The 17179-nt window shown below is 44.1% G+C and overlaps 1 protein-coding gene across 7 annotated transcripts in view; it reads right to left on the reverse strand.

Annotated features, from left to right (window-relative positions):
- asap1b (ArfGAP with SH3 domain, ankyrin repeat and PH domain 1b) overlaps positions 1 to 17179 on the reverse strand; it is a 52053-nt gene that overhangs the window by 12011 nt on the left and 22863 nt on the right. For 3 of the 7 annotated variants that reach the window (XM_027004351.3, XM_035526310.2, XM_081718761.1), the window contains exons 5-16: positions 16026 to 16171; positions 12412 to 12486; positions 11355 to 11404; positions 9939 to 10068; positions 7785 to 7870; positions 6887 to 6962; positions 6560 to 6646; positions 5505 to 5605; positions 4678 to 4747; positions 3029 to 3116; positions 2303 to 2351; positions 1252 to 1415 (exon numbers count right to left, since the gene is read on the reverse strand). In XM_027004351.3, the coding sequence (XP_026860152.3) occupies positions 1252 to 1415; positions 2303 to 2351; positions 3029 to 3116; positions 4678 to 4747; positions 5505 to 5605; positions 6560 to 6646; positions 6887 to 6962; positions 7785 to 7870; positions 9939 to 10068; positions 11355 to 11404; positions 12412 to 12486; positions 16026 to 16171 (1122 nt within the window). Of the gene's footprint in view, positions 1 to 1251; positions 1416 to 2302; positions 2352 to 3028; positions 3117 to 4677; positions 4748 to 5504; positions 5609 to 6559; positions 6647 to 6886; positions 6963 to 7784; positions 7871 to 9938; positions 10069 to 10693; positions 10726 to 11354; positions 11405 to 12411; positions 12487 to 16025; positions 16172 to 17179 lie in introns of those variants that run through there. The other 4 variants (XM_081718771.1, XM_035526309.2, XM_081718757.1 and 1 more) reach the window with 2 other exon arrangements.

A 17179-nucleotide genomic window follows, 5' to 3' on the forward strand; every position in this document is an offset into this window, starting at 1 on the left:
CACCGGCCCGCTGTCCTACCCTGCCCTGAACACAGCAGGCATCCTGAGCATACCTGTCTGCCGCCGGGCTGACAAAACACTGACGCTAAGACTGCACAGCATCCCTTTAGAGGTGTGCACTAGACGCTGCTGCCAAAGTAAATGCAAAGCCAACACAATTGTCATTTTCAGTGTTATAATCTTCAAACCTCATCATGCTGAAAGGTTGACTTGTAGGTGTGGAACTGTACATGATGCCAAAACAGCAATCAGAATACACCAGAAACAGGTTATAGCCTGATGCTCATCTGAGCAGCATGTTCACCATTGTTCACCAAGTGTTAAATGTTGCTGATTTCCTGACTGGGTGAGAGAGACAGCAGTCAGACTCTTCTACCAATCAGACTCTCTTCAGTTTGGTTCCTGGTGATGTCCTCAGCACTAGCTACATAACACTGTGACGTAACAGTAGTAACCAGGACACTGCTGTCTGCTCCCTCACACACACACGGACACACACGACTGTTAGCACTCATTAGCTTCTTCTGATTGTCCTCTGCCAAGCTGGAATGGCTCCAGACAAACAGTGATATAAAGCGCAACAAACAGAGAAAGAACTGTTCTACACAGACTGAAAATGAGTGGAATCATCCGGGCCGGTGGCGCTGTGTGTCTTACAGACATCTTCAGTTCCGTGTCCGTCCCTGGTGTCAGCTGCCGGTCAGTACCGATGCGTGTCCAGACGTCTCCATTTCCACGGAGACACCCGAATCTGAGACACCTTCACTGAGGAAAGCCACTCTGACTGGTTGCAGGACACTGGAAGGAAGGCGGTGAGCAGCTGATTGGGTGTGCCGCCGGTTCTGGGGCCATCGGACTCGGGACAGGAAGATGAGCGGTTTTGCATTCAAAGTGTTCGCGTACATATACATTTCTCTGCACTAGGCTAGAGCAGCACCACAAGTCATCCTGGAATCCTTGGACCAGCTCTTACTTTACTAACAGAGAACACGATACTGACAGCGCTGTGTGCGTATGGGCTTGCGTGTGTGTAAAGTTGGCTACAGCCCTCACTAGCTACAGGGTCACAAAGAGCTTGGCAGCAAGAAGAAGGGATATCTTATGAAGAAGAGTGATTGGTGGGAGTACTTGGCTGACATACACAAGCACATAAGTTCAACACACACATGCGCACACGTATAATCACAGCGTCTCCACACACACACACACACACACACACACACACACACACACACACACACACACACACACCTGCAGCCCCACAGTCGCAGCACACTTCGTTGCCAGGTATGCGGAGGACGTCGTCGATGATGGCTTTAGTCAGATCCTCCAGGCCATCCTCCCCGGCTGTCTGCTCTCCTCGGAACGCCATGTTCAACGCCTCCTCCTTACTGTTAGTTAGCACGGAGATCCAGCTGTAAACAGACACAAACATCTTAGCACGCACACACACACATACCAACAATTTCAAACACTCTAAAAAAATATGTGGAAATACCGGCTAGAGTTGCATTACATTGCATTAGTCACGTCAGTGTGTCCCTAGCCTGGGACGCTTTTGGCCATTTAAAGAAGGCACCAATGAATCCAAGACGCAGAGGAATGTAGGTGTTAGAGGCTCGATTTGGGGATTCAGAGGAAAAATGCGACGTGTATGAATGCATGAATGAGTATCTTTTTGCGAGGCAGAGACATTTGGAACGAGTCTATAGACTACGAACAAAAAAGAGGTGTGGAAAAAAAAAAAAAAAGACAGGTGGTTTCAGTGACCTAAATGACTCAGCACCACTTCTACAGAAATGCACAGATGGATCTCTTTCAACCTTTCAGTACACACAATTCACAAAATAAAACCACACAAAAAAACAGCAGCACAATCAAACCTGTAGTTTTGAGTGATTTTAGATGTTAAGAGCATACCTACTGTGCTGTAGGTATGCTCTTAACATGCACTGTGCTGTAGGTATGCTCTTAACATGCTAGTTTGCCACAAACCCATTGTAACTTTGTTAATTAACCAAAGAGGATACCTAAGTTGCAGCATAAAATGGGTTTAACAAACCTTAGATTGCCCCATATGGTCATAACCAATTTCAGATCAGTGCGAAAAAATATAGAACAAGTGACACGTTTCCGATATTTAAGGATTTAAAGTATGTGTAACCTTTGACTAACCCATAATAAATAACCCACGTTTTAAATAAACCACCACCACCAACACCACCACCACCACCACCACCACCACTACTACTACTACTACTACTAATAATAATAATAATAATAATAATAATAAATATCTTACATCACAAACTCCTGTTCATCTTCAGCTTGGAAGTGATATGTGCGGTTATCTGCAAAACAAAGCAACTAAAATATAAATTACTATAACCAAAATAATATAAACCATAAAATCCATCCACCTCTTTAGTCCACACATTAGTCATTAATTGTGTTCATAGATGTCTGAAGAGTCGTTCTGGTTACTGGAAAGAATTGGACATTTTGTGTTGCTTATGACTGCATCGCTTGCCCAGTAATGTTCAATCATAACGTACACCACACTGCAAATCTGACATATTTCTCTTCTCTCTGCATTTTCTCAGAAGCCTTTGCAGAAGCTTTAGCAAGTCACCTTTAAATGGATCAATTTGAGAAAAGGAAAACATCAGTCATGAAGGGATGAAGCTTGTTTATTTTCTCCTTTACTGTTCTTTGGACTTTCCTTGAAGCCTTGATCTCATATGTATTCACAGTGGCAGGAAAGTGTGCAGGAGCTAGTGCAATCCTTTAAGTACTGAAAAATAACCTATAGCCTTTAAGTGACCATCCAAAAATAATCATCCAAAAAAAGACTTTTCACTGAAAATCACTAAAATTGGCCAACAGTGGTAATTCTGCCTGAAACAGAACTTGCGCAAAACACTTCCTGATATCTGATTTATAACACATGACTGTGCCATCCTCTTTCCTAAGGTCTTTTTTTCAATGGTAAATGGGCAAAAGTGGTTAGGGAAGTCCAGAGGCTTACGGGAGATGAGATCGAAGCACTTCCGCTCCTCCGTGCTGGGCTTCACCTGACAGGTGAGCAGATTGAGTTTGACTGGCTGCCTGTTCGACTGTGGACAGACACGCAGAAGGACATGTGTTCAGAAACAGTTTTTCAAATCATCCTTTACTCAGTAGATCTACCTTTTCTCAAATAAATCTTTTTATGCTGAACTCATCTGAACATGATATTTATGGTCTGCGTCTAGCAGTTGCTGTTTAACTTAGTTGATCATCTTTGAGGATTATGGTGAAGAACATAATAATGCAATAAGTGGTAAAACATGACATAAAGCAGATATAGCTCATCCATATAGCTTCACAGAGGATTCATATAGCCTGAACACACTATTGTAGCAACACTACAAGACTAATACACAGACAGCACTATCATCCAACTCCATCCAAACACAGATCCTGACTATAATACTGTATGACATATTAAGTCTGAATCTACGAAATGTAAATATGGACATCATGCGACTGACACAAAGCAAAAAATCAAAGGCATATTTCCCTAAAACAAACGTATACTTGTTTTTTAAGAAATCACAGTTTATTAACTACACAAAGCACACCATTTGGCCATTATGTGCTTTCAAGCAGTACAGGGGTGTTGCGCTTTTAGCATGTGATCAGGTACACCATAAGGTACACCAATCAGACATGGTGAAAGGGTGAGCATCACTACTATACTGCTATGGTTTCACATTTAAGCATTATTGATATCTCTTTAGTTCACTTGCAAGTCCCGACTGTGAAGAGGAGGCACCCAGTGTGTGAGAGGGTTATTACAGTGCTGGGTAAGTCTAAATCATGGTCAAACTGTTCCCTTTCCTATTAGCACAGGTTATCAACCCCCACGGACATATTTTGTATTCCGAGGTCATTTTAAGGCATGGAAGCCTAGAGTTTCTGAGCGCAAGGATTCCCTGCAGCTAATAAACAGAGAAAACGAGATAGGTGATGAATGGCACTGCGGATGGTTTAATGAAATGTGTTTTTTTAAGGGTGTGTGTGTGTGTGTGTGTGTGTGTGTGTGTGTGTGTGAGTGGATGTGTGTGTGTGTGTGTGTGTGTGTGTGTGTGTGTGTGTGGATGTGTGTGTGTGTGAGTGGATGTGAGTGTGTGTGAGTGTGTGTGTGTGTGTGTGTGTGTGTGTGTGTGTGTGTGTGTGTGTGGATGGGTGTGTGTGTGAGTGTGAGTGTGAGTGTGGATGGGTGTGTGTGTGTGTGTGTGTGTGAGTGTGAGTGTGTGTGTGTGTGTGTGTGTGTGTGTGTGTGAGTGTGTGTGAGTGTGTGTGAGTGTGTGTGTGGATGTGTGTGTGTGTGTGTGTGTGTGTGTGTGTGTGTGTGTGTGTGTGAGTGGATGTGTGTGTGTGTGTGTGTGTGTGTGTGTGAGTGTGTGAGTGTGTGTGTGTGTGAGTGTGTGTGTGTGTGTGTGAGTGTGTGTGAGTGTGTGTGTGTGTGTGTGAGTGTGTGTGTGAGTGTGTGAGTGTGTGTGTGAGTGTGTGAGTGTGTGTGTGTGTGTGTGTGTGTGAATGTGTGTGTGTGTGAGTGTGTGTGTGTGTGTGTGTGTGTGAGTGTGTGTGTGTGTGTGTGTGTGTGTGAGTGTGTGTGTGCTTTTAACTCACCGTGGCATGTGAGATGGTGAGAACGCCTCCTTTTACTGAGCACTTCCTCCTTTGCCACACCTTCCGCAGCCTGTCAGTGAAGGCCAAACGTTAGCCCTGGCTGACTGCTGACATGCTCAAAGGCATCTGTCTGCCAATCAGCGCAAATCTGCTTGCATAGTTTTCACACCACAACTCATTGTCATTCTGTGCACTGTGCAAGCCCTTGTTGTTCTGAGGCTGTCTGAGGATTCCTAGCACACCGAGAGTAATATCTGGGCAGTGTTGTTGCAAAAATGCTGTTACATGCTCTGATGATGTCCCAAAATATCATATTTTGCAAGAGTCCCAAGAATTGTTGCACGCTGCAGCACTGAAATGACACCTAAGGGTGATGGTTGCTTCGTAATCAATAATAGATTTATGTAGCGTCGCATATTCTTTCACTCCTTTCTGAGCAGTTTGATCAGAACAATGGTCCCTCATGAAGCAAGCGTGCTGTGGGCTTGGCTGCAGGTCGGCTGGCGGGTTCCCGTCTGAGGGACTGGAAAGTGGAGGAGTGATGCAGCATGTTTTCATACACTAATGTCTCTACCCTGTTTAACACCCTGTTTAAGTCATTCTGGTCCCCATGAGGAAATATTTTTTTAAAGCTTTAATAAACATTAGTTTAAAATTTGTTTCACATAACTAGAAGTCCAAAAGTTGTTTTTTTTTATTATTATATTAAGCTCTTGTGTGGCTATATCAGTATTCTGCTACAGAAATACAGATATTTATGGAAAACCCTCATAAACAGAGTACTAGAAAAGTGTTTTGTTTGCAGTTTGCAGGCCAAGTACTCCTACCCATCACTTTTCTTCAGTAGATATCCTTTCTTCTCACTGCCAAACTCCTTGTTTCCCTGCAGCTGGTGCATGCTGTAGCACCCCTGCTTGCTCTGGGAGTCCTGCTCAAGTGTACACACATGCACACACAAACACACACACACACACACACACACACTAAATATACAAACTATCTAAAAACAGAGTACCCTCAGTCACGCTGTGATAAACATGAATCCATGTTTCACAATATGTCTCAGTCATAATATGAAAAGCACTTTCTTCCTATACCAATAGCTCCAGATGTCTATGCTGTTCACCAACCCACAGTGCATGCAGTGCATGCAGAACACTTACTCTCCTGGACTTGAGTCCCACAAGGCAGCGAGTGAGAGAGGCAGGAGAAAGCATGAAAAGTACTGCACATGAATGATACAGCTCTCTCTCTGTGTGTGTGTGTGTTTGTGTGTGTGTACACTTGAGCAGTGAAAGAGAGCGAGATATAGTATACACATATGTAATATACAGTATGTGTGTTTAACTGATACTGCATGTGACAGTGCTTACATGTACATGTAACTGGTAAAAAGGCATGAATGTTTAGCCTCTGGGAGTCACCCAACATTAGTTATTAATAAACTCATTCAGTGACTTTCCACTGAGGAACCAGTGTGGCACAGCACTGGTTACCAGCAAGGCCTACCTAATACTGGCCAGCAGCATTGCACAGCATTGGCTGCCCACCCCCCCCCCCCATCTCACTCTCAAACATATTAACCCATTAGCCTATCACTAAACAAATCTAAAAATATTTCACATACCAAGCACCTTCCTTTTCACACATTCAGGGTGTAAAGAGAAATGAGTATTTGAATAAAAACCCTTATCTACAAAGTTAGAAAAAAATGTGTTAATGAAGCATTTGTTCCTGTTCCTAATTCCCATTATACAGCAGTCTGGATTAATATAAAATATCCTGTACAATAAATCTTGTTCTAACAACAATTACGGCTAATGCTCAAATATTAGAATTGGCCCAAAACTGAACCCTGGGGCACACCACAATATCCACCTACCTCCTTCTGCTCCAGCTGAAGGGAGTTCTTGATGAGATCCCTCAGTGCTGTGAGCTGCTTTTTTTCCTCATCCTGAGTTTGCTTTATCTAAGAACCACAAAAGCAATGAGTCGTACAAACAGGCTCACATGCCTCTCCTTGCCAAAATATCCTTACGCCTTGACTTTGCTGAGGAAAAAGATAATGTTGCTTCAGAAAACTGAAACGTGACTCTTACTGAGAGTGGTCATAGTCATTAAAGTGAGCTACTTAGATGAAAATGATTCACACTCAGATGTTCACAAAGGGTGAGAAAAATGGCTCTAGTTTAAAATGCAGGGCACATACATTGTAAAGGTCAGCAGCCAGCTTCTCAATGTACTGCTTGAGTTTATCAGCTGTCTTCAAGCCATCTTGGAAGAAACTGAAAATGAATTGCAGCACATAAAATCAAGGAGTATGTTCTAAAGATTAGCTTTTTAATGTCATGGAAAACTTTCTCGTGTGCTCACCAATGCACAGAAAGTTTACTCTGACATTTAACTTAATTATTGTCTCTAATAAACAATGGTGAATTTCTCAGCAAACAAGCTAAGGGAAACCTCTGCCTCATTCTTGAGTACATACTCATAACATTCATTTAAGATTCAGAAAGCAGTTCAAATGAGCAGTCTTATTGGCTGATGCAGGTGACTAACAGCACACCAACACTAACGACCTGCCAGAACGGCCAGGGTCAAACAGTGTAGACACATGCCCACTACCCACAATTCCCCACTGCTGGCGAGAGCTATCTGGACATTTCTGATGCATATTTATGATCTTGTATTATTCTGCAACAGTGAAGCAGTGAAGTGTTGTCTCATGGTGTTTTTGAGCTCTGCCGGAATATGATTACATAACAAGGTAAGTGCTCTGAAGATCCCTGTTGATGTATAAAGAGACCAAGTAAATATACTGCTCTTTCATTTTGCCAAGGTGGAGAGAATGATCATTTTTCTGGGCAATACCTGTTAACCTCTAAAACACTAACATTTCTTTACTCTTAGGTCTTCATCTTGGGACTTTCAAGAGATCTTGGTTAAAAAATAAAAACTACCCAAGAGCAAAAATCAAACCTCAATATTCCAGCACCCTCAACATTGTAACCATGTTAAGGAGTTTAATGTTTAGAAGTCAATATAATGTAATAAAACATGAATCAGGTAGCAAGCAAGGTGCTGTTGTTTTGAGGTTCATATCTTACTTGCATTGTGCGTGGTAATACTTGATCAGGTTCTGAAGGAGGTCGACACCCTTTTTGGTCTTGATCTCGTTCACCTTGATCAGGTACTGCAAAAGCAAAAGATGCAGAAACTGTCAAATGAAGAACGAGCCACCTCTGGACTGCAGCAGTCCACCACAGCTGGCAGGCCACTGGTAGCAAGGACAGCTACAGGGTCTGCCCGCGTTTTCTTTTCCACACGCCGACTTTACAGGCAAAACGGATCTGCTCATTGGCTGCAAACAATATGAGGAATAAAGCAACTAAATCCATGCAGCTGTAGTTGGGAGCCAGGGCGAGGTTGCTGGGTATTGCTGCTGTTCTCTCGGCTTCAGGAGCATTAGGTTAGAAAACTGCTCTACAATTCATGCAGTTCTCCAAAATAAAAGCAAGCCATCTAAACATATAAATAAGACTTGATCTGCTTTATAATTGGAGGTAATTGAGAATATTGCATCTTTTTGCATCTGTGCAATATAACCTATAATGAAGTTGAGTTCTGTGTGTGTGTGTGTGCAATATATATATATATATATATATATATATTTATTTATTTATTTAAAAAAGCATGAGAGTGTTTCAGCTTTATATGCTAAGATTTTCAACTCGGCCCCTATGTCCTTTTGTGGTGTCTGTGTGCATGCCTTTACAAGCTTGTTTTGGTGTGATTATATCCTATTATGGTGGTGGGTCAACCTGCAATTTACCATTCACCTCTGAGCTTCCTGTGTGCCTTTGTGTAAATGACACAGCACATTACATCACCACTCAAAAATTCAAACACCAGCACCTTTTCCTCACTCAACCTGTGAAAAAGAAAGTGAGAAAAGAGAGAAACAACAGGTATGAAAGGATTGGAAAGGAGTTAACTTAGAAACCAATGAAAGAAAAGAGAACTTGGAAAGCAATAAAAGGGAAGCAAAAGAACCAACGGCGAAGGGAGCACGTTCATTAATCTGGCCATCACTCTACACTGTCACCTTACATATCCAGAAGTCACCCTACACTGCCACCCTACACACCCAATGCTGTGCTGGCATCACTCATGCATCTTTTAAACACCATTGGGTACAAAGTGTCTAGTGAATCTAGCCATCAGTTGCCCCCAGTTTGGTTCAAACCTGATCCAGCTTGGTATCAGTCTAAGGGCGTGTCATCAGCCAGTGGGTGAAGAATTAGTGAGGTAGGAATTTAACAGAAGCACCTTCCAGAACACCTGGAGGAATTACAGTGAGCATGAAATAATATTCTACAATGTTCTGAAATCCAGCCTGAATTATTAGCAAGTGAAACATTACACAGAACAAAATGAGTCCATTACTGGATTATAATAACCACATAAAAACCTGCCTTTCTCTTTTCTTCTGACAGGCTGCAAGTCACATGGCAGACCAGATGGCAGGCTTTGATCTAAATTAAAACCTAAGATTCTTCACCCAGTCAGTCTATATCAGATGGAGGTTTCAAGGCAATAACAAAGGGCTTCATCTCCTTGCACACACACAGACACACCTGCACAAACACACAGTCACACCCACAGCCACGCTTCCTGTAACAGACAGGAGGTCCTTTTTTATATAGGACTCTGTTCTTTGCAAATGCAACACCGTGGTATAGTAGCACCACTCACAGTGCACTGTCCCTAAATTAAACTGTCAGGGTGTCAAACATTTAATTGAGCTCTTATGAAGTTATTAATTGTTTCACCGAGACTGCTGGTTTACTGTTGTGGATTGTGAGTATTTCTGCTGAACGCTTGCTGAACTGTTTGTTGAACTGGTCCAGTGATGTGACTTTTAGTCACTGATGAAAAGCAACAATGCTGCCCTTGACCATCAAAACATTCAGTTTGTTTTGTCACTGAGCAACAGAGCAGCTTCCTCCTGCAGCATTACACCACTTTGTGGAAAACTTAAAAGGCTCTGGTTAGAAGCACATTCAAGAGAAGGAACAAAGAGTACATGCAGAAAAAGAGGAGTACGTGTTAGTGAGCGAGAGGGATTTTTTTTGACGGAGAGGCACCCGGCCCTTCTGTAAACTACATCAGGCAGGCTTCATGTGCCCTGCTACACATTAAACTCAGAGGGGCCAGCCTCACGCTTTCTCGACTCTCGAGGGCGGGGCCACCGCACACACCTCACACATCTGCAGCTGGAAGAGGCGTCTCTCCTTTTCCATCTCCTCGGCGATTTCAGCGCCTGTGATCTCTGTGCGGATCATCCCGTGCTGCTTGGCGTGTTCCCGCTTCTCCTTCTCGATCTTCGTGCTGGAGACGAAATCAGCTGCGGTTACCGCCAAACGGAAACGACTCACTCAGCTTTTACAGACTGGACTTGCCAGCCACTTCAACTGATGCTAGACTCAGCAGTGACACAGAGAGGCATGAAAACGCCTGCAACACTGTTACGTCTGGTGCACTCAAACCAAAGCAAGACCCACAAGCACACCAACAGAGACAGTGTGCTCTTACAACGTGCTGCTATTAGAGTGGTGTAGGTAATAAAGTAGACAGTGAGTATAGATATGGATATCAGGCCGGTGTTTGTCATATAGTGACAGGCAAGTGTAAGTACACAGGACAATCACTTTGAGCGGAATGCTTTTAAGGCTAGAATAAATGCCTGATCATAATCTGGGCTGGCAGTGGCAAAGAGGAGTTCAAATTCAGAAGGGCTAGAAAAGTCAGTCAAATGAGGCAGATGTTTTAATGCAACCTTTTAAAGTCGTTCTTTGAAATATAACGCATGACAGTTCAAGTGCTCCAAGTACGGTTTAGCAACCTTGGACATATGTCTACTTCTATTAGCAAAAAAGGTAAAAAGCTTGTTATTATAGATTAACCCTGTAAGCATGTCAGCGGGAGGAATTTGTTGAGACATGCACCATAGTACCTGTGATTGTGTGTGTGAATAGGGATTCAAAATCTAAAGCCACACACACACACACACACACACACACACACACACACACACACACACACACACACACACACACACACACACACACACACACACACACACACAGAGAGAGAGAGAGACCATCCTATTTATTCCTTCATACATTCTCTAATGCATGTTGTCCAAATGTTTCTTTCTGCTTTAGTCAGTTGTTAAATGCTAGCATTGCTAACGAGTACTGATAACCATTATTGTAAATTCATGCCCCAAACAAGTTTCTAAAATACTAAAGACAGTCTGTGTCTACTTACAGTAAGTATCTATCTACTGGATCTATACCATCATTCCCAGTACATTCAGCTTTGATTACAACTGCACTTTCACTGGTCACTGGTTTGCTAATGCAGAGTGACAGTCAATGATATGCTAAGGAAACAAGTAAAGGAGAGTAACAAAGCAGAAAGAATCAAAGTTTGGACAGTGGACATGTATGGGAGGACTGCTTGTATGAACATTTTTTAAAGTGTTAATATTATTTTAGCTGACCTGTTCATTTAAAAAAACAAAAAAAAAACAAAAGCAAAACCTTAGAAATGTTGCAATGAGACACAGTACAATTGCTCTAAACTCTCTTCACACACAGGCACACACTTACAACTTGGTTTCGTAGTCCTTCCAGGCCTTGTCAAAGGGCTTTTTCAGATCCTGAGGGGGGGGAAGCAAACAGAGAAGCGTAAGTTGGATCAGCGCACCGTCGGACTGACCAGCTGCCGGACTGAGTCCTCTGGACTGAGCCTGGGACCTTTTACAAGCTGACTGAGAACTCCAAGTGCTGGGCGAGATCATGCAAATGGCCTCATGCAAAAAGAGGAGTGCGGTGGGTGAAATAACTGAGTAACTGAAGAAACTGAGAAAGAACACGCAACATCGATAATACTGAAGTGTTTGAGAAGTAACAGGTGACAGGCAGCAAGTTAGAGGAAAGGAAGAGAAAGAAAGAGAGAAATATGTAATGTCAGGTACAGAAGTCAGGGACCCAAGACGGGGCTTTCCACTGCTGCACTCGGAGGACACAGCAATGCATGGTTCAATTTTTTTATTTATTTTAAGGGCCCTTTTAAGGCACCTGTTAATTATGGGTGATGGGTTGGGTCGATTATGTTGGGCACAGGGGAGGCAGTAAAATGTACAAGACAGCAGCTTCCCAGAACAGGCCTAGCTCACAAAAACACAAGAACACCCCAATCCTGACAATTCTCAACGTGATTAGTGAGTTCATCTGTGAAACACTGTGCATACAAAAATGACCCAGTCAAGAGGACTCATTGTACCATTTCTAATCCTGCCAGATTCTGAGCCCAGGAAGCCAAGATGAGGTGATGGAAGGAGTGAGTAGATGTGATGTATAAAGGACATAATGATAATAGTGATGAACAAGAAGAGACTCTAGCATTAGTGCTCTCAGTCTTCCCAGCACTCAGGCAGGAGTAATGCATATGTTTAGCGGCGAGTTGGTCCGTTCTTATTTATGATGTCTTCATGCTCTCTACTCCTCTCAATCACATTCTCTCCCCTTTGGGTCTCTCCCTCCCAAGCTGTCAGTCTCATAATTGTCTAGTGAATGAGCATTGTGCAAGAGTGCAAGTTGCGCGCGCGTGCGTGCGTGTGTGCGTGCGTGCGTGCGTGTGTCTTTTTGTGATAAAGGCTCTCACCCCTTTCACGCCTTTCAGGTCTCCTTTCAACAGAGAGTCCAGCGTGAAGATCACATTATGACTCAGGCTCTGGAGCTGCAGAAAGACAGTGAGAGAAAAAGATATACAGAGAGAGAGAGAGAGAGAGAGAGAGAGAGAGAGAGAGAGAGAGATGAAGGGAGTGAGCGAGAGAGAGAGAGAACAAGAGAGATAGATGAAGGGAGTGAGAGAGAGAGCGAGAGAGAGAGAGAGATGAAGGGAGTGAGCGAGAGAGAGAGAGAGAGATGAAGGGAGTGAGAGAGAGAGAGCGAGAGAGAGAGAAAGAGATAGATGAAGGGAGTGAGAGAGAGAGAGAGAGAGAGAGAGAGAGAGAGAACGAGAGAGATAGATGAAGGGAGTGAGAGAGAGAGAGAGAACGAGAGAGATAGATGAAGGGAGTGAGAGAGAGAGAGAGAGAGAGAGAGAACGAGAGAGATGAAGAGAGAGAGACAGAGAGAGAGAGAGAGAGAGAACGAGAGAGATAGATGAAGGGAGTGAGAGAGAGAGAGAGAGAGAGAGAGAGAGAGAGAGAGAGAGAATGAGTAGTGGAGAGATCTAATTAATACATAAACATGTTACAGAAGCCAGGAAGGGACGGTAAGGCATTAACAGTTTAGCGCCTCTCTGGAGCCGTGCAGCGGGGACAGGGGAAGAAGTCTGGGGGAGGGAGCTATTAGCCGATGCTCTCAGGCAGGTCCTATCCATGATACTGTGTAGAGCCTCAGAGGACAGGGAGAGCTTCTCAAATACCAGCCCAAAAGGACCCACAGCAAGGGTCGTATTTCAGACAGGCCGAGTGAGTGCTGCTCCGCATAAAAATTGCATCAACCTCAGAGCAAAAGGGGCAGGGCGAGACCTGAACGCAGAGGCTGGGAATGCTGTGTGGTCATAGTGCCTAAAGCAGAGCCCAGTCTGTCTGTCGTGTGTGCACGCATGAGTAGGAGATTAAGTGGGAGAGAGAGAAAGAGAGAGAGAGAGAGAGTATAGACAGCAAGCAAAAAATAAATAAATATGAACGTATGCAAGTGGGGGAGACTATTAGAGTGAGAAAGAAAGGAAGAGAGACAGAAACAGGAGGCGCTTTTGAGTGTTTGTGTGCGCGCACATGCAATAAATCTACTGCTGCCTCTGGGCTCAGCTAGTGCTGCCTGGTTGATGGGGCTGAAGGTGTCCAAGTGGGGAAATGGAAGCAAGGACAGTGTACAAGGAGCAGTTATGCTGGCGCTACCCGGCCTTTGGGAACCCCAGGTACATTTTTGATAAAAACAGCTCGAGATTCAATACTGAGAAAAAAATATTTACATACTCATGCTGCACATGTGCATATTGGGAATTCAACATTCGACATGCCTGGGTTCTACTCGACGTCTTCACTTGTTCCCTGCCTCTGCCTCTCTCCCTGTCTTTACGAAGCTCTTATTTCAGCGCAGTAAACAGCACAGCGTGGTGCCAGGATCTCAGCACACACTCAGAAGTGTCTGCTACCAGACACCAGGCCTGCCTCTCTCCGTCTCCCCTGCCGGCTAATGGAGCGGCAGCTCCGCACCCAGCGACGGCTCTGCCCGCCTGTGGATGCAGAGCCCATTCAGTCTTATGTCCCTTCAGCCTTTGCAAGTGGGCTGAAAATTAGGCATTACTTCAAAGCAGCTTCTGCTATTAACTACTATAATGGCCGTTGAAAATGGAAAGTCATTTTGGAGGCACAGCTTGGAGCTCTTGTGAGATTGAGAGGAAACGCGAGACAGGCCAGTCACCTCTGGGGCACCAGTGGAACAGCAGAAGCTCTGGGCACAAAGTCAGCACAAGGCAGCTTCATGCCACAGGGGCCATGGGAAACGGATCAGAGGCAAGAGGACCTGGAGTGCAAGCAGTGTCTCACACAGAGACAGAGCCAGACTGACGCAGACTTACACACGCGCGCACGAACGACACGCATGACACGCAGGCAACTTTCCTGATGGGGGGAGGCTATCAAAACTCTTTGTTATTGTAACTAAGCATTACTATACCAACAACCAAACCTGACCCTGCTGATAGCAGAGTAATCCACAGGAAATATTACAGGTCTCAGATTTATCAAGTGAAAAGTCCCCATAATGGCCACACTACAACGTGAACTAAGGTTGCCTGTGCCTTCTATCTATGTGTGTGTGTGTGTGTGTGTGTGTGTGTGTGTGTGTGTGTGTGTGTGTGTGTGTGTGTGTGTGTGAGTGAGTGTGTGTGTGTGTGTGGGGTGAGAAGGTACTTGGCTCTGATACATTTCGGGTTTTAGCTATTAGGAAGAAGTAGTTTACTTCTCACCCAAATCACACTCAACTAATATGAGAGAGAGAGAGCTCCTAGCTGATACGAAATGAGAGACTAGGAGGACAAATGAAGGCAAATGAAAAAGAAAGACTTACTTTTAGGAAAACGGTTGCCTTGTACTTCTTAGACACTAATTAGGTCCACCTGTCTTACAAGTGCATTTTAGATCTGTGCTGAGCTGCAATCTGTTGCAACTGTAGTTTGTCTGTATATACAACTCATAAGACACCATTTACCATCGCTGCTTCATCAATAGATAGTTGCCAATCACAAGACCCTTGAGGCCTTTGACCAGACATTTCTTGGGTGGTGGATCATCCTCAACAGAACTTTTAACACTGACACCAGAGCAGCATTGCTGTAGGTACTGTGGGTACATGCTTTTCTGCCTGTCCATGTCATTGAGGATTGTAAGTGACTTGCCACCCCAAAACCCCCCAGCTAAGAGCTGTCCTGTGGTCAGAAATTGACCACTGTCAAAGGGCTAGAGGACGGCTATTCCAAACTGCTCATGGAACAGTCTATAGAGTCTCAGAGACACTACACCTGCAAAGTATCTAATAGAGTGAAGCTTCTAATATACTGGCTGGTAAGTAAAGACAGCAGAATGGTGAAAGAGAAAAAACAGAGAGAGAGAGAAAAAAGATAGATAGAGAATGCGAGAGAGGTAAAAAAAAACAAAAAACTTCCCTGCCTTTACTAAGAACAGCTGAGAACTGGCACTTAGAAGTGACTTCACTTTCGCAGGCAGTGCATGCGAGAGTGTGTACATGTGTACGCACTGTGTGTGTACGCGTGAAGAAGAAACTGTTTCCTACTCACTAAATGTATGTCTCCTCTTCTCTATGCAACTACAAGGAAGTTTGAAAGAGATTGCATGGTCCAAACACACACACACACACACACTGCAGAAATGTGTGAATGTGTAAGTGGACTGGTAGGTTCTGCATACCCTGTGAGCTGCTTGTACACCCTGGAAGCCCTCACACACACTCCTGCCCTGACTCAGCCCACTCCACGGCTGTGCTGCATGTTGAAGTCAAAGTGCAAAATCTCTCGCACACACACACGCACGCACGCGCGCGCTTTGTGCACTGAACTCCAGAACATTTACAATTCCACAACCTCAACGACAACCCTCTCAGCCAGCACAACATGCTAGACCAAAAAATCCCCACAAATAAATACACTAACACATATTACTCGTCATTCCACCCTTTGTGTATTCATGGTGGAGTAGAAGTCCCAACCCGCAAGCCCTGAAGCAGTGGTGGATTATGGGTACTCACCAGGTTCTTGAGGAGGGCAGAGAGCTCTTTTGTGAGTGTGGAGAACTTGACGAAGGCTGTTCCCAGATCAGGGTTGTCACGGCTCATGAAGTTACTTCCAAACTTGTCCAGCGCCTGAACATATGTCTCCTCATTCTGGATGTGGTCTAAATACACACACGCACACACGCACGCACACGCACACATAGTCACAGTTACCACTATCACACTTCAACGGCACAAAATATATATATATATATTTTTTTTTTAATTATAATTTTCTCTTGAGGGTCTGAAAGGATAAAGTCACATGTTAAACTCAAAGGATTTCCTACTGCAGAGAGGCCACGTTATAGATATTTTTGACTAGCCAATAGTCAGCGCTGACCCGTAACTAGAGGAAAAGTTCTTCAATTACAAAGCCACAAAGCATCTGGACATACCGTGTGGTGCTGAGAGGAGTGGTGTTAGGCTGCCCTGCACATTGCCTGCTGTCAGGACAGACAAGTATGGCTCAAAGCGACGCTCTGGAAGGAGCAACAGTGCAGGACGCACAATGGCCCGCTGCTGTGCCCCAGTAACTGGTTGCTGGCAACTGCAGTGGTACGCCCACTGACACCACACTGACACCACACTGGTGAGCAGGCAGATTCTCAAAGACTCCAATTAATGTTGTCGTCGTCTGCCCCAGTGAATCTGGCTACACGCTCTTTTGGGCAAACTAAAAATATTCAGGAATGCAGACCTGTTTAGTGACACCTGCAAACATTCGCATTTAGCTGGAAGGCTTTCCATACCGTGGAGCCAGGGTGCATTCTGGGTCCTGATAAAAGGGGCTTACTCGCTGAATCAACTGCAGTTCTGAAAGAACCCCTTTCTTCATGAAATTTCACAATGGTTGACATTTTCATAATGAAAATTATTTATTCAAATAAATATCTGACTACTAAATTCTCTTGTAGGGACAAAATCGAAAATTAACAAATCCCTCTATGGCATGTAGGTGCTCATCAATTTTATACGGCAATTTAATCATAATTGGAAGATTGAGTGCATATCACCAACTGATGCACCTCAGCAAAACTGATTTTCAGTCATGCATGGGGTATGGGATGGTTGTGTGTGTGTGTGTGTGTGTGTGTGTGTGTGTGTGTGTGTGTGTGAGCGCGCATTTG

Source organism: Electrophorus electricus, chromosome 1 (genome assembly GCF_041902795.1).
Source record: "Electrophorus electricus isolate QZ-2024a chromosome 1, ASM4190279v1, whole genome shotgun sequence".
NCBI lineage: Eukaryota > Metazoa > Chordata > Actinopteri > Gymnotiformes > Gymnotidae > Electrophorus > Electrophorus electricus.